The sequence below is a fragment of the Toxotes jaculatrix genome, chromosome 12 (assembly GCF_017976425.1).
Source record: "Toxotes jaculatrix isolate fToxJac2 chromosome 12, fToxJac2.pri, whole genome shotgun sequence".
Classification (NCBI taxonomy): Eukaryota; Metazoa; Chordata; class Actinopteri; family Toxotidae; genus Toxotes; species Toxotes jaculatrix.
In genome coordinates, this window is record NC_054405.1 from 10,747,094 (window position 1) to 10,764,301 (window position 17,208).

Sequence of the window (17,208 nt, forward strand, 5' to 3'; positions counted from 1 at the left end):
ACTATGACGTTTTTTATGACATTTTGAGGTCGAAAAAAATTTTGACTTTTTTTGGCCGATTTTGACGCCTTACTATACTATGACGTTTTTTATGACATTTTGAGGTTGAAAAAAATTTTGACTTTTTTTGCCCGAAAAAAACACCATACTATACTATGACGTTTTTTATGACATTTTGAGGTCGAAAAAATTTTTGACTTTTTTTGGCCGATTTTGACGCCATACTTTACTATGACGTTTTTTATGACATTTTGAGGTCGAAAATTTTCTTGACTTTTTTTGGCCGAAAAAAACGCCATACTATACTATGACATTTTGAGGTCGAAAAAAATTTTGACTGTTTTTGGCCGAAAAAAACGCCATACTATACTATGACGTTTTTTATGACATTTTGAGGTCGAAAAAAATTTTGACTTTTTTTGGCCGAAGAAAACGGCATACTATACTATGATGTTTTTTATGACATTTTGAGGTCGAAAAAAATTTTGACTTTTTTTGCCCAAAAAAAACGCCATACTATACTATGACGTTTTTATGACATTTGGAGGTCAAAAACAATTTTGACTTTTTTTGGCCGATTTTGACGCCTTACTATACTATGACGTTTTTTATGACATTTTGAGGTCGAAAAAAATTTTGACTGTTTTTGGCCGATTTTGACGCCTTACTATACTATGATGTTTTTTATGACATTTTGAGGTCGAAAAAAATTTTGACTTTTTTTGGCCGATTTTGACGCCTTACTATACTATGACGTTTGTTATGACATTCTGAGGTCAAAAAAAATTTTGAAATTTTTTGCCCAAAAAAAACGCCATACTATACTATGACGTTTTTTATGACATTTTGAGGTCGAAAATTTTTTTGACTTTTTTTGGCCGAAAAAAACGCCATACTATACTATGACGTTTTTTATGATATTTTGAGGTCGAAAAAAATTTTGACTTTTTTTGGCCGAAAAAAACGCCATACTATACTATGACGTTTTTTATGACATTTTGAGGTCAAAAAAAATTTTGACTGTTTTTGGCCGATTTTGACGCCTTACTATACTATGATGTTTTTTATGACATTTTGAGGTCGAAAAAAATTGTGACTTTTTTTGGCCGAAAAAAACGCCATACTATACTATGATGTTTTTTATGACATTTTGAGGTAGAAAAATTTTTTGACTTTTTAGGGCCGAAAAAAAGCCATACTATACTATGACGTTTTTTATGACATTTTGAGGTTGAAAAAAATTTTGACATTTTTTGGCCGAAAAAAACGCCATACTATACTATGACGTTTTCTATGACATTTTGAGGTCGAAAAAAATTTTGACTTTTTTTGGCCGATTTTGACGCCTTCCTATACTATGACGTTTTTTATGACATTTTGAGGTCAAAAAAAATTTTGACTTTTTTTGCCTGAAAAAAAACGCCATACTTTACTATGACGTTTTTCATGACATTTTGAGGTCGAAAATTTTTTTGACTTTTTTTGGCCGAAAAAAACGCCATACTATACTATGATGTTTTTTATGACATTTTGAGGTCGAAAAAAATTTTGACTTTTTTTGACCGAAAAATTTTTTGACTTTTTTTGCCCAAAAAAAACCGCCATACTATACTATGACGTTTTTTATGACATTTTGAGGTCGAAAAAAATTTTGACTTTTTTTGCCCCGAAAAAAACGCCATACTATACTATGACGTTTTTTATGACATTTTGAGGTCGAAAAAAATTTTGACTTTTTTTGCCTGAAAAAAATGCCATACTTTACTATGACGTTTTTTATGACATTTTGAGGTCGAAAATTTTTTTGACTTTTTTTGGCCGAAAAAACGCCATACTATACTATGACGTTTTTCATGACATTTTGAGGTCGAAAAAAATTTTGACTGTTTTTGGCCGATTTTGACGCCTTACTATACTATGACGTTTTTTATGACATTTTGAGGTCGAAAAAAATTTTGACTTTTTTTGGCCGAAAAAAACGCCATACTTTACTATGACGTTTTTTATGACATTTTGAGGTCGAAAATTTTTTTGACTTTTTTTGGCCGAAAAAAACGCCATACTATACTATGACATTTTTTATGACATTTTGAGGTCGAAAATTTTCTTGACTTTTTTTGGCCAAAAAAACGCCATACTATACTATGACATTTTGAGGTCGAAAAAAATTTTGACTGTTTTTGGCCGAAAAAAACGCCATACTATACTATGACGTTTTTTATGACATTTTGAGGTCGAAAAAAATTTTGACATTTATTGGCCGAAAAAAACGCCATACTATACTATGATGTTTTTTATGACATTTTGAGGTCGAAAAAAATTTTGACTTTTTTTTGGCCGAAAAAAATGCCATACTATACTATGACGTTTTTTATGACATTTTGAGGTCGAAAAAAATTTTGACTGTTTTTGGCCGATAAAAAACGCCATACTATACTATGACGTTTTTTATGACATTTTGAGGTCAAAAACAATTTTGACTTTTTTTGGCCGATTTTGACGCCTTACTATACTATGACGTTTTTTATGACAGTTTGAGGTCGAAAAAAATTTTGACTTTTTTTGCCCGAAAAAAACGCCATACTTTACTATGACGTTTTTTATGACATTTTGAGGTCGAAATTTTTTTTGACTTTTTTTGGCCGAAAAAAACGCCATACTATACTATGACGTTTTTTATGACATTTTGAGGTCGAAAAAATTTTTGACTTTTTTTGCCTGAAAAAAACGCCATACTTTACTATGACGTTTTTTATGACATTTTGAGGTCGAAATTTTTTTTGACTTTTTTTGGCCGAAAAAACGCCATACTATACTATGACGTTTTTTATGACATTTTGAGGTCGAAAAAAATTTTGACTGTTTTTGGCCGATTTTGACGCCTTACTATACTATGATGTTTGTTATGACATTTTGAGGTCGAAAAAAATTTTGACTTTTTTTGGCCGAAAAAAACGCCATACTATACTATGACGTTTTTTATGACATTTTGAGGTCGAAAAAAATTTTGACTGTTTTTGGCCGATTTTGACGCCTTACTATACTATGATGTTTTTTATGACATTTTGAGGTCGAAAAAAATTTTGACTTTTTTTGGCCGATTTTGACGCCTTACTATACTATGACGTTTGTTATGACATTTTGAGGTCGAAAAAAATTTTGACTTTTTTTGGCCGAAAAAAACGCCATACTATACTATGACGTTTTTTATGACATTTTGAGGTCGAAAAAAATTTTGACTTTTTTTGGCCGATTTTGACGCCTTACTATACTATGACGTTTTTTATGACATTTTGAGGTCGAAAAAAATTTTGACTTTTTTTGCCCGAAAAAAACACCATACTATACTATGACGTTTTTTATGACATTTTGAGGTCGAAAAAAATTTTGACTTTTTTTGGCCGAAAAAAACGCCATACTTTACTATGAGGTTTTTTATGACATTTTGAGGTCGAAAAAAATGTTGACTTTTTTTGGCCGAAAAAAACGCCATACTATACTATGACGTTTTTTATGACATTTTGAGGTCGAAAAAAATTTTGACTTTTTTTGGCCGAAAAAAACGCCATACTATACTATGACGTTTTTTATGACATTTTGAGGTCGAAAAATTTTTTGACTTTTTTTGGCCGATTTTGACGCCTTACTATACTATGACGTTTTTTATGACATTTTGAGGTCGAAAAAATTTTTGACTTTTTTTGCCCAAAAAAAAACGCCATACTATACTATGACGTTTTTTATGACATTTTGAGGTCGAAAAAATTTTTGACTTTTTTTGGCCGATTTTGACGCCTTACTATACTATGACGTTTTTTATGACATTTTGAGGTCGAAAAAAATTTTGACTTTTTTTGACCGAAAAATTTTTTGACTTTTTTTGCCCAAAAAAAACCGCCATACTATACTATGACGTTTTTTATGACATTTTGAGGTCGAAAAAAATTTTGACTTTTTTTGCCCCAAAAAAAAACGCCATACTATACTATGACGTTTTTTATGACATTTTGAGGTCGAAAAATTTTTTGACTTTTTTTGGCAGAAAAAAACGCCATACTATACTATGACGTTTTTTATGACATTTTGAGGTCGAAAAATTTTTTGACTTTTTTTGGCCGATTTTGACGCCTTACTATACTATGACGTTTTTTATGACATTTTGAGGTCGAAAAAAATTTTGACTTTTTTTGACCGAAAAAAATACCATACTATAGTATGACGTTTTTTATGACATTTTGAGGTCGAAAAAAATTTTGACTTTTTTTGGCCAAAAAAAACGCCATACTATACTATGACGTTTTTTATGACATTTTGAGGTCGAAAAAAATTTTGACTTTTTTTGGCCGATTTTGACGCCTTACTATACTATGACGTTTTTTATGACATTTTGAGGTCGAAAAAATTTTTGACTTTTTTTGCCCAAAAAAAAACGCCATACTATACTATGACGTTTTTTATGACATTTTGAGGTCGAAAAAAATTTTGACTTTTTTTGGCCGAAAAAAACGCCATACTATACTATGACGTTTTTTATGACATTTTGAGGTCGAAAAAATTTTTGACTTTTTTTGGCCGATTTTGACGCCTTACTATACTATGACGTTTTTTATGACATTTTGAGGTCGAAAAAAATTTTGACTTTTTTTGGCCGAAAAAAACGCCATACTATACTATGAAGTTTTTTATGACATTTTGAGGTCGAAAAAAATTTTGACTTTTTTTGGCCGAAAAAAACGCCATACTATACTATGACGTTTTTTATGACATTTTGAGGTCGAAAAAAATTTTGACTTTTTTTGGCCGATTTTGACGCCTTACTATACTATGACGTTTGTTATGACATTTTGAGGTCGAAAAAAATTTTGAAATTTTTTGCCCAAAAAAAACGCCATACTTTACTATGACGTTTTTTATGACATTTTGAGGTCGAAAATTTTTTTGACTTTTTTTGCCCGAAAAAAACGCCATACTATACTATGACGTTTTTTATGACATTTTGAGGTCGAAAAAAATTGTGACTTTTTTTGCCCGAAAAAAACGCCATACTATACTATGACGTTTTTTTATGACATTTTGAGGTCGAAAAAAATTTTGACTTTTTTTGCCCGAAAAAAACGCCATACTATACTATGACGTTTTTTATGACATTTTGAGGTCGAAAAAATTTTGACTTTTTTGGCCGATTTTGACGCCTTACTATACTATGACGTTTTTTATGACATTTTGAGGTCGAAAAAAATTTTGACTTTTTTTGCCCGAAAAAAACACCATACTATACTATGACGTTTTTTATGACATTTTGAGGTCGAAAAAAATTTTGACTTTTTTGGCCGATTTTGACGCCTTACTATACTATGACGTTTTTTATGACATTTTGAGGTCGAAAAAATTTTTGACTTTTTTTGCCCGAAAAAAACGCCATACTATACTATGATGTTTTTTATGACATTTTGAGGTCAAAAAAATTTTTGACTTTTTTTGGTCAATTTTGACGCCTTACTATAGCATGACGTTTTTTATGACATTTTGAGGTCAAAATTTTTTTTGACTTTTTTTGGCCGATTTTGACGCCTTACTATACTATGATGTTTTTTCTAACATTTTGAGGTCAAAAATTTTTTTGACTTTTTTTGGCCGATTTTGACGCCTTACTATACTATGATGTTTTTTATGACATTTTGATGTCAAAAAAATTTTTGACTTTTTTTTGCCGATTATGACGCTTTACCATTGTATGACGTTTTTTATGACATTTTGAGGTCAAAAAAATTTTTGACTTTTTTTTGCCGATTTTTACGCCTTACTATAGTATGACCTTTTTTGGCACATTTTGAGGCCATACTAAAGTGTGACTTTTTTTGGCATATTTTGAGGCCATACTAAAGTATGTAATTATTTAAGTGTAACTACCGACCCTCCCCCCTCTACTCAATTTTGTTAAAAACTGCAGTGCCTAGACATTTGTCTAGGAAATCACTAAGCTGGGAAGTTCGACAGTATTTTGAGATGACACATTGTTGTGTTTGGTCTTTTCAAGGGATTTCAAATGTAAAATGCAGAATAACCACAACCTTATGATTTAAATATACAAATGAGAGCAGGAATAAACAGAGTGCCAGAGTCACACTAATTACCATGTCACTCGCCACACAGGGTCCATTGTAAGTCTGTTTTCTTCCTCTGTAAACACAGAAAAACAGAGGTTACAATAATCAGCTAAAACAACAGAGACTCCATAAAAACCCACACGAGCCCATCCCATCACCTGAACAGAGTTTTGGCCATTTCATCCATGTCCACTAATGAGCTTTCAGAGGAGTTCCTGCTCCCTCTCCGCTCCACAGATAAACTCCTGCCTCTGCTGCCAGCCCGGGCCATCTGAGGATAGGCCTCCCTGGAGCGCGAACGCCCCCTCTCAGGGACAATGGGTGATGTCAGCATCTCCCTCCGCACCTTCCTCTGTCTGACACAGAAAACAGGGTTACAACTACTGACCCAAGCAGCTACAGCACTAAATACAGGTGGTACTGTCACAGATAAAATAACAGAAACCAACTTTTTGAGTTCTGCCTCTTTCTGTCTGCGCTGTCTGTCCTGGATGTATGCAGTTGGGTCAAAGCGTGGTACCCGTGACCCTGGAAGATGGAAAATGGGAATAAAACAAGTTATCACTCAGTTTTATCGATGCAGTTGATAACTGATAAATTTTCTTAAAAACATTTTGGTCTGCAAAAGCATCTTTTAGGGTGTTGATTTATCAAGAGTCAATACCAGTGGGAGAGGGTGACGGCCTGGGTATGCGAGCACGTGGTCCTGAGGAATCCGCTCTTCTTCCTCTTTCCTCAGACCTTTGCACTCTGTCCTGTATCCGTTCTCTCGATCCTGAACGAACCCTGACTGTCCCATACCCCGATCCTCTCTCGCGGGAGAGAGAGCGATAGATTTCCCCGTCAACTCGAGAGCCTCTGTGACCGGACACAGGAGTCACTCTGCTGCAGACACACAAAAAGGGTGGACACTAAGTAGGTGAACAGATTCAGATTTTATATGTTTAGTCCACATTGTGAGTCAATGAATGAAAGAGAGAGAAAGTAAAGATATAGTACATGCTTAGATTGTCTAACCCTCTCCGTAGTAACGCCAGTTCACTGGTGAGACTCTTCACACGAACACGGAGAGCACACTCTGATGCTCTCAGCTCCTCCAACTAACCACGACAGGGGGGGGGGCGGGGGAGTTAAAACCAGCTCAGTAACAAAGAAAACACCATAAATCTTTTTCAGCTGACTACACTTTGAGAAGCAGAAGAGCTCCACCTGCTCCGTTAGGAGTCGCTGCTCCTGGCATCTCTTGCTCGCTGAGCGTTGACTTTTGGCCCTCTCCTTGACAAGCTGCTCCTCCAGCGTCCTCACCACATCTCTAACACCCCAGTCCTCTCGCCCAGCTGTGGGACCGCTTGCAGTCATCTGCAGTCGCTCCAGAACTTTACCCATGGCCTCCTTCTCTTCTTTCACCAGCGCCAGCCTTGAAAACAGCAGAGGACATCAAAACAAAAATCATCACATCACATCTCTTCATACTGGTCACAGTCACTGATGAAGATTAAATGCAACCTACTCTGATCGTAGCCGCTGTATTTCTAGTTCTGCAGATTTGTTAAATCCATGAGTGGTGAGCGTGCTGAGCTCAGCCCTGAGGGCTCTGATTTCCTTTTGCAGGGCAGCTGGGTCAGGCTTCCCCACATAGGGCAGGGGTAAAGGGTAGTGTATCCTACAAACACGAAACAGTCAGCAAGTCAAAGACAGTTATTACCACAGACACAACTGGAATACTCAGAAACTAAATCTGTGGTCATGTGAAAATGTAAACGCTGCCACAGAGAGACACAAACCTGTCAAACTCCACAGTGTAAATGAGGATTAGATATCTTTTGGCAGTGAGAGCAGACGACTGCTGATGGCCGCGAGGACGACTAACAACTCCTGCTTTTCTGTTGCGTAGCAGCTCCAGGTCAGCATAAGTCAACAGGTCAAGTGTAACAGAATCACTCGTCTGCAGAAAAAACTCAAGTTAACTACACAAACATCAGAAATTAAAAAAAAAAAAAAAAAGATATTTAATGGACACCAACTTCTATATGCCTGCCATGTTAAAATACAAAAAAAAAATATGTTTTTCTGATTGCATGAGTGTTTTTTGTATATTACTTTTGTTTTAGCCACAAACAGCACACACAAAGGTTCTGTGTGTGTGTGTGTGCGCGCTTGTATGTATACGACAGTTCAGATGAAACTGATTTTTCAGTGTACCAATAATTCCAAGTGTTACTCTTGGTTTCCCCCAAGCTTTCTCCTTTTAGCCCCTGTTCCTGTCCATTAATGAAAAGGAGAAAGGGAACGAGACAGCTCGGGATAACTGTACATTTTTCACTCAAGTGGAAAGACTGAACTCGAACAAAGGAGTCTCGCCTCAGCTCACACAGCCTAGAGCGAATATGTGTGTGTCTTCACATTTTTCTCTTGACTCTGAATGTATTTGTGCCACCTCTACATTTTCATATTTTATCTGTGCAAGTGCAAAGTTAAAACATACCTTTCTAACAGCAGATTCCAGCATGCTACAGAAAATGGGAAACTGCTTGAAGTTGCCAGTTTTGCGAGTGAGGTCCTCAATGTCTGAGGGGGAAAAAAAAGCATGAATAAGACTCTTTTTGTGTGTGATGACATTTGGTCACTGATAAATGTTTGCTACTTACATGCTGGATCAAATTCCCCCCTCCACTGATCCGCTGTCATCGAGTCAGAGATTTCAACCATCAGCAAACTCTTGTCCACCTCTATCTTAACAGAAAACTCCACCCCTCGAAAAACAATATCCTCCATCACCTCAGAGGCCTCTTCCATGGCTCGGGATCTGTGCAGAAGAAATAAATGATTTCCATGACTTTCAAGCATATGGAATCAACTAACTCCTCTACTATTTAAAAATACAGCTACATAATGTTAGTGGACAATTTACACACTTTTGTATGGTTGCCATGTCATAAAGCTACATATATCTGAAGCCAGGAACAAACTACAAGGTCTATAGTGGGGTAACAACACACTGCTAAGCAGTAATCTAGGTAGTACATTTCTCTGCATTTAACTCGCAGGATTGTTTTTGGAACATGAATTATATTTGTACTTTATTTTGCTCGACCTGTTTACATGCTTTCTATCAGTCTCACATGAACCTAGGTGCAAAATCATAAAAAACTGAGGTACAGCAACCACTGCAGGATGGATGTCAGGTATGGATATTATTTCTCACCACAAAATGAAGAGTCCAGGTGTAAACTAACTGCCACATGTATTAGTTATTTCCCCTATCATTATTCTCAAGCTCTCTCTCTCTCCTGTTTCACCTGGCTCACCTGACACAGCCTGTCTTCATCAAAACACACCGCGAGGGGCGGTCGCGAGCAGACCGAGTACATTTTAAAAGGTGCCATCATTTTTTTTTTATTCAAAAAAGTTCTGGTTGATGGATCATATCATGTGTCGAGGACTCAGCTAACACCATAGGTCGTGTTTTAAGAGGTAAGTTCTTATGTTAACGTGTCTTTTGCTGCGCTACGATGCTGCTGACACTTCGCGCTTGACTTCACTTTCTCCCGTGCGGAGTGAACAGAGGCATGAAATCTGTGTTAACCTCATCTTTCACTGTACAGACACACACACATACACATACACACAGCCTCATCGACAGCGTGACAGATGTTTGTTTAGCACAATACAATAACGTTAAGTTTGAGGGTCGGCTTTTCTGAAAAATAACCACTTCATCTGCCACTTCTCTGTCAATAGGTCAGCTAGAGACAGTAACATCTCAGCAGCTCTGGTAACGTTGACGTTAGCTAAGGTTAGCTAGCATGGACATCATCGTTAGTTAAAGCTGGGTAACTGAGGTTATTAAACCTGACTCTCGGTTAGCTGACCAGACTGTGTGTGAACCACATATGTTATCCGGTGCAAGAATAATCGCCAAACAAAAACCCATTAACGCTACCTTTGACTACAGCAGTAACGATCCTCGGTGATGGGAGCTGTGAGGTAAATGTAACAGGAAGCCGTGTGAGCGGTGGTACACCCGAGTCCAAATCAGTCAGTAAGCCACCGGCACCGTGGAGGCTGCAGCGGTTCAACAACCGGGAACCGTTAAATTCTTCTTCGTCCCTTTGCCCTGATGCTGACGCATCTTCCTCTGCCTGAATTTGACGGAGGTTCGCTGCCTCTCATGCGCATCACTGCCACCCACAGGTTATGAGGACGCCATCGTACATAACGTGACATGATAAGTGTCCGCCCTTGTGTGTTCGGCCCTCCACTGTTTAGGTGAAGTGGTTAATTACGGTTTCCAGTAGAAAACAAGTCCTTCCTGTAAATGTTTGATAAATCTGTTGCATAACACCAGAGCTGACCCTGTCCTCTCTGTGTCTTCACTCTGTCTTAGTGAAGTGTTGTTTCCATGGAGACCTTGTTCACCCATAAGACAAAAAGTTGAGTGACGGAGTCTGAAGTCTGAGGTCCTTGCTGTCTGTCCGTAAAAACGCAGAAAAGCACAGGCAGCACAGGAGTGTGACCTGGAGTGTGTGTGTGTGCTGAAGAATGACTGACTGAGGTTGTTTTTTTGTCTTTTTTGGCTTCCCGTGCAGAACTCTGCATGGAAGAAACACAAAAGTTGTGGGACTTCACCTCTTGTTCCTATGACTCCCAAGAAACCTCAGCAGTGGCTGCAAGTGGTTGGACATACAGGTTTGTTTATCTGGCCTCACTTGACATTCATGTTGCTCCTCAGCAAGTCTAATTCTGACTTTCCACCATGTATGTAAAGGAATAAATCTGTTTTTTTTTAAACATGTCTTGTGTGTCTATTCCTCTGAGCCTTCTTTTCCTTGCTTGTCTTCACAGGGAGCTTTCACGTAGGGGATTATGGTACACTGCTCAAGAGGTTCTCAAAGCGGGAGCAACAATGCTACCTGAGGCTGATGAAGGACACTTTGAGGCCCTTTGTTCCAGCCTACCACGGTGTGGTGCAGCGGGACCAGCAGGACTACAACAAGATGGATAACTTGCTGACCCATTTCAACACACCTGCCATCATGGACTGCAAGATGGGCAGCCGGTAAGTTTTAACGGGGCCATTTTTGTCACTGAGATCTGTTGCAAGTTCAAAGGAGGAGACATACAGTGCAGCACTAATCCTCAAAAAGTGTAGTAGTTTTTGATATAACCGGGATGTCAAAAGCTACTTCAATGTAACATGATCGTTTAGTAATAAAATAAGCAGAAAAAGCCCAAATAGCCGCAGTAACTTCTTCACACTATTTTAGATACTGAAATATGACATTATATCAAAAATACCTATAAATGTAACAGTAGCTTAATTTATTTGCATTTGTCAGACAGGATACAAAGATTTTCATTGTTTCTAAACTATACTTTCTGTGTAGATCATAGTATTTGTTCCTATGTGAAAAGAAGGGGTTTTTTTTTCACACTTTTTTTTTTCACAGTTATAATAAGTCAGTACAATTAATATGCTCCAGTCACAATCAAGACAATGAGGCACTGTCCTTCACAGCACATACCTTGAGGAGGAGCTGCACATGGCCCGAGAACGACCCCAGCCTCGAAACGACATGTATGAGAAGATGGTGGCTGTGGACCCAGAGGCCCCAACGGTCCAGGAACGAGCTCAGCAGGCAGTGCTGAAAACGAGGTACATGCAGTGGAGGGAGACACTGAGCTCCACGACAACTCTGGGGTTCCGCATCGAAGGATTCAGGGTGAGCTCATCAAACATGGTTGTATCAGGCCACTGCTTCATGTGGGGAATAAATGCTGCCAGGCTGATAGTAAAAATAGTTTTTGGTTTTTAGACCAATGAATGTCTATTTTTACTGGCTAATAGCTACAAATTTTGCATTCCAATGTTGTAATCTGTACATTTCCTGTGCAGAAGGCAAATGAAGAATGTCACACAAACTTCAAAAGGACCAAAAGTAGAGAGCAAGTGATGGAAGCACTCGACAACTTTGTTGAGTCCAGGACACACATTGTGGTGAGTGTGACCTTCACTGACTTTCGTTTACTTGTACTGCTGCTTCCTCTTTTGTAATTCTTGCGTCTTCCTTCAGTGGGATTATCTGAGACAGCTGAAACAGCTGCGGCAGGTCTTGGAGGAGTCCGACTTCTTCAGAACACATGAGGTTAGTTGTGCGATAGCTTTCCTGAACAGTGTACCAGATGTTTTGAATAAGTTTTTGAAAATGTAAAGGAAAAAAAAACACGCACAGATCGTGTTCCAAAAGAGCTCTACTGGAAACACATGACATGTTTTTGAGCCCAGTTTTGTTGGCTGGTGTAGGCAGGCTTTGGCTGATAGTACAATGCATTGGTCATTTTTCCTAACAGATGTTTCCCTGCAGGTTGTGGGCAGTTCCTTACTGTTTGTGCATGACTGGACAGGAAGAACAGGGGTCTGGATGATTGACTTTGGAAAGACAGTGGCCTTGCCGCTGCACCACACCTTGGACCACCGCACTCCCTGGGTAGAGGGCAATCGAGAAGATGGCTACCTGTGGGGTCTGGACAACCTCATTGATATACTAGCCAACATGCTGCCACTGACCTCAATGCCACTCTAACAATTTACTGTCAAACTTACTACAGCCCCTCACAAGTGAATGATTACAGATGGATCGGCTTTTGAAATGGTTGTGTTGTCAGAATTGTGGGAATGGAAGTACACTAATGAGCAAAACTATGAACAAAACTGGTTATATATGGGTTATATATGAGCTATAATATAAAACTATGATGACAATAACAATAAATATTGCAAAAATTAACCGATAGCTGGCATTTGTGTTATCAAGGAAATACTTTCTGCACAAACTTTCTGGATGTCTGCACAACTTGGACCTTGTACAGTAAATCCACTGTGACTTTTGATTCACCTGCACTGCACCAGAGTAAAACACAATCTTGGTTTGCAGCCTCAGCAGGAGATGTCAGACCCTACAGTCTTGTGATGATTTCTCATTATTCCAGGAAACATATGGCACCAGCTAAATTATGGCCACTGCCTCTGGCTAGATCAGTTTAAATGTCACACTTTGTCATTAAAATGGTGCAAAAGCTATAATGCTTCAAAGCAGACAGTTATTTTCTGCATTTCTTTAACTTATTTGTTAATGCCTGTATTTCTGAGCAGCAAAGGTTAGTGGTGTAAGTTTCACACCGAATTATATATTATTTTTGTTTTTTGTACTTGTAATTCTGTTGGGCTAAAAAAAAAAAAAGGGAAATATCTTTAGCTACGTTAGTGGTGTGGCTGTAAGGATGGCAGTGTCATCCTGTTGGTCCACCAGACTGAAATAAATCCAAAATACTGGATGGATTGCCATAAAATTTTGAACAGACATTCATGATCTCCTGGGGATGAATCCTAACTACTTTTACAATACCCTGCCCTTTTCTCTAGTGCCACCATGAGGTTTACATTTTGGATAAAATGCATTGATGGATTCATGCAGATATCAGTTCACTGATGTACTTTATATATATATATATATATATATATATATATATATATATATATATATATATATATATATATATATATATATATATATATATATATATATATATATGTACACACACACACACACACACACACACACATTTTCATTCATTAAAATATCATGTAAAAGTGATGGATGAGCAGGACTTTAAATCTGAGCAGATAAGCATATGAATCAAACTCTGAAGTTCAGCACCTGATACAAGGCTGACATGAAGGCAGATGTCTCTCTCTTGTCTTACACACCTGTCCTCTCCTGTCATTCAGCCATCAGACGGCAGGCAGAGGGAACCCCTGTGCCCTTGCCTGCAGCATCAGACAAGATTAAAGGGATGAACAGACAGAGAAAGTCATGCCCAACAAATCCTCCCCCACAGTCTGCAGCAACAACAAAAAGCCCTCTCAGAGGAGCTGGAAGCTGCACAACTATACAACTATAGTCTGATGTGTTGGCCATTGAGCAGATCCCTCTGGGGCAGTTTTGAGTTCAAGTTCAGTTGTGGTAAAGATAGAGGGGCGAGATCTGGTCTTAGATCCTCCTCCCCCACACACATGCACACACTCATATTCATCCAGGTGATGATGTTTAATGTTTTGTGCCACTATTCAACATTAATTTCAGTTGACTGTCTACTTCATCCAGGGTTTGAAATTCCTCGGCCCAGGCTCAGTGGATGCAACCGAGCAATTAAGGGGCCAATTATTTAAAGCAAACCTTTTGTTGTCACTTGTTGCCGTTGAGTTAATTTGAGGTGTGATGAAGGCTTGGGGGAAAAAAAAGGATAGTGCTTTTAAAATGAAGAGATGACTGCACCAATCATTGTGAGCTCAAAGACAGAGGGTGTGGGCAGGGGAATGATGATGTCAGTGTTTGACGGATGAAACATCAGACAGCCTCTCAGTTTGCACGAAAAAACTCAAGAGGCTTCCTCTCGCTGGTCATTGTTCAGCAGATCCATGGAACGAGCACAGCAAGCCAGCAACGCTCAGGCAAACGGATGCCACTGTCAGCAAGACCAGGTACAAAGTGTCTTTTTTTTTTTTTTTAACTTAAACTTTAATTATTTAATCTATGTATACATATCATAATCTACAACAGACTAAATGTTTTCCTAACTTTAGTGTTTTCTCTTCATCAGTGTCTTTATGAAATACTGATTCATATTATGTTTTACTGATTACATGTTTTCAGCCAGATTTTTGTGGTTGAAATAATTTTGTATTAAAAAAGGAGAAAAAATAAAGCATTTAGAGTTATACAAAATAAAATGACAGTAAAATATTTACGGTTTAAGTAAATATATTGCTAACAGATTTTTTTTCTTTTTTGTTACAGACTGTTACCTTCAGATTCATTATTCTTCTTCTAAATAATCAAAGCAGCCCTCAGTACTCACCTCTGATCCTAGTGTGATTTTAGAGCCAAATGTATCACTGTGTGCGTAAACCAAAAGTGTTTCCCATAGTCAGTGCATGCATGTTGTGTGGTGGGTGATGCGTCTAACACATACTGTTAGTGTGTGACTCTGCAGCACTTGCAGAAGCGGTGCATGTTGTTGCAGTGGTGTACCTGCGCTGCTGCTGTGCTCATGGCTCAGAGGAGGGCTGCTGGTGGCTGCTGCTGCCCCAGGGCACCCATGAATGAAGACAACGCCCGTTTCTGCCTGCTGGCTGGGTTAATCCTGCTCTACTTACTGTGTGGGGCGGCCATCTTCTCAGCCCTGGAGCATCCCTTTGAGCTGCGCGCCCGCCGCCTCTGGAAACAACAGCTGGACAACTTCACTCAGAGATACAGGGTCAACATGGGTGCCCTTCATACCCTGCTGCGACAGTACGAGGAGGCAAATGGAGCTGGGATCAGAGTGGACACGTTGAGACCTCGCTGGGACTTTTCTGGAGCTTTCTACTTTGTGGGCACGGTGGTCTCCACTATTGGTAAGTCTTCACGTTAACATTAAGTTTTATGGAACTTCGTTTCTCTCTCATGCTTCTTCAGAAGTTCTTACAAATGAGATACTGACTCCATTTTATTTTGGATTTGTCTTCTCCAGGGTTTGGCATGACCACACCAGCAACCATAGCTGGAAAAATATTCTTGATCTTCTATGGCCTCATTGGCTGTGCTGCCACCATCCTCTTCTTTAACCTCTTCCTGGAGAGGATCATCACGATGTTAGCTTACATCATGCGCTGGTGTCATGAGCGTCGGCTGAGGTGTGGTGGGGTTGGGGTGATGTCGAGCAGGGAGGAGATGTCTGGTGAGGAGGACAGCCTGGAGGGCTGGAAACCGTCTGTCTATTATGTTATGCTGATCCTGGGGGTAGCATCCATTGTGATCGCATGCAGTGCCTCCACCTTGTACAGCTCCATGGAGAACTGGAGCTACGTGGACTCCCTCTACTTCTGTTTTGTGGCCTTCAGCACCATCGGCTTTGGGGACCTGGTGAGCAGTCAGAGACAGCAGTATGAGTCTCAGGAGGCCTACCGGCTGGGGAACTGTCTGTTCATCCTTATGGGAGTATGTTGTATTTACTCACTTTTCAATGTTATTTCCATCGTCATCAAACAAACTTTGAACTGGATTCTGGGTAAGCTGGTCTGCTCGGGGCAGCATCAGCTCTGCTCTTGCTCTACACCTGGATGCTGTGGGCTCTGTTGCCCCTGCCTCCAAAACAAAAATCACAGCCAGAGGCGCCTGCCTGCACACCTCAGGCAAAAACGCTTAAAACGCAACACTGTGCAGCCCATCTCATCCCACTGCCCTGCAGGAAGACACCGCTACACAGACGGCTCAGTGGAGACGGTGTTCGACAGTGAGACGGATGCAGGTGCAGTAGCTGATGGGGTATGCGTGGGGCGTCGTCTGTCGGGAGAGATGATCTCCGTCAATGAGTTCATGGTGTCCAACAAGGTGTCTCTGGCACTGCTGCAGAAGCAGCTGAGCGAAACAGCTCATCAGGGCCCAAGGCAGAGCTACGGCCATCAAAATGGATTCTCTGGTGGTGTGGGGGCCCTGGCCATCATGAATAATCGCCTACAAGAAACCAGTGTGGATAGGTAGCACCACATTGTGTAACACACTAAGATGTTCCTTCTTGTGTAGGGTCTGGAGCCCTAACACTACCTATGTCCTTACTGAGTGATTTAGAGAAAGTCAATATTTTGTCCTCTCAGTGGGGCAAAACCAAATTCAGAGCGCAGAATAATTTTCCTCTCATTGGCATCTGTTCAGAGTCTCACTGAGTAATTTCTGTGGATAGTAGACATCCAGCGTGGATTCTGGACAGCAAATAATTGCTCACTTTTTGTTCTGTGAGGAGAAAGATGGCAAAAAGATAAATACACTTTAAAGAATTCAACATCACTGTGAAGAGGGGTCTGATGTCCTGAAGTGATTGGCTCATACAAAAGCAATCAGATGAAAGAAGCAGCGGAGGACCACTTAAAGGGGACTGCTGATTTAAGAGCGCTGCAGATGTCCCCCGACCTCCTCAACAAATACGGTTGAATGTGAGGTAGTTGTCAGTATTGGTGAACATGCAGCCATCACCACAATGTCTACATGCTCCTCTTAGGTAA

General features: G+C 39.3%; 3 protein-coding genes across 5 annotated transcripts in view; 2 read left to right on the plus strand and 1 right to left on the minus strand.

Annotated features, from left to right (window-relative positions):
* The window catches only part of ccdc61 (coiled-coil domain containing 61), a 26,771-nt gene extending 16,555 nt beyond the window's left edge, over window positions 1–10,216 (minus strand). The window contains exons 1-11 of one of the 3 annotated variants that reach the window (XM_041052071.1): window positions 10,051–10,216; window positions 8,756–8,913; window positions 8,593–8,675; window positions 7,892–8,052; window positions 7,618–7,770; window positions 7,317–7,524; window positions 7,125–7,207; window positions 6,772–6,989; window positions 6,557–6,635; window positions 6,266–6,463; window positions 6,135–6,180 (exon numbers count right to left, since the gene is read on the minus strand). In XM_041052071.1, the coding sequence (XP_040908005.1) occupies window positions 6,135–6,180; window positions 6,266–6,463; window positions 6,557–6,635; window positions 6,772–6,989; window positions 7,125–7,207; window positions 7,317–7,524; window positions 7,618–7,770; window positions 7,892–8,052; window positions 8,593–8,675; window positions 8,756–8,903 (1,377 nt within the window). In that variant the 5' untranslated portion in view covers window positions 8,904–8,913; window positions 10,051–10,216. Of the gene's footprint in view, window positions 1–6,134; window positions 6,181–6,265; window positions 6,464–6,556; window positions 6,636–6,771; window positions 6,993–7,106; window positions 7,208–7,316; window positions 7,525–7,617; window positions 7,771–7,891; window positions 8,053–8,592; window positions 8,676–8,755; window positions 8,914–10,050 lie in introns of all 3 variants that reach the window. The other 2 variants (XM_041052070.1, XM_041052069.1) reach the window with 2 other exon arrangements.
* itpkca (inositol-trisphosphate 3-kinase Ca) lies at window positions 9,479–13,276 on the plus strand. Its single transcript, XM_041052075.1, has 7 exons — window positions 9,479–9,581; window positions 10,697–10,796; window positions 10,953–11,166; window positions 11,626–11,830; window positions 12,004–12,105; window positions 12,182–12,253; window positions 12,473–13,276. The coding sequence occupies exons 2-7, from the start codon at window positions 10,748–10,750 to the stop codon at window positions 12,689–12,691; spliced, it is 861 nt and encodes a 286-aa protein (XP_040908009.1). The 5' UTR covers window positions 9,479–9,581; window positions 10,697–10,747; the 3' UTR covers window positions 12,692–13,276.
* Window positions 13,277–15,266: 1,990 nt separating this feature from the next.
* Window positions 15,267–16,690, plus strand: LOC121191022 (potassium channel subfamily K member 13). The gene is made up of 3 exons (XM_041052074.1): window positions 15,267–15,564; window positions 15,681–16,239; window positions 16,315–16,690. The coding sequence occupies exons 1-3, from the start codon at window positions 15,267–15,269 to the stop codon at window positions 16,688–16,690; spliced, it is 1,233 nt and encodes a 410-aa protein (XP_040908008.1).
* The last annotated feature ends 518 nt before the right edge of the window (window positions 16,691–17,208 follow it).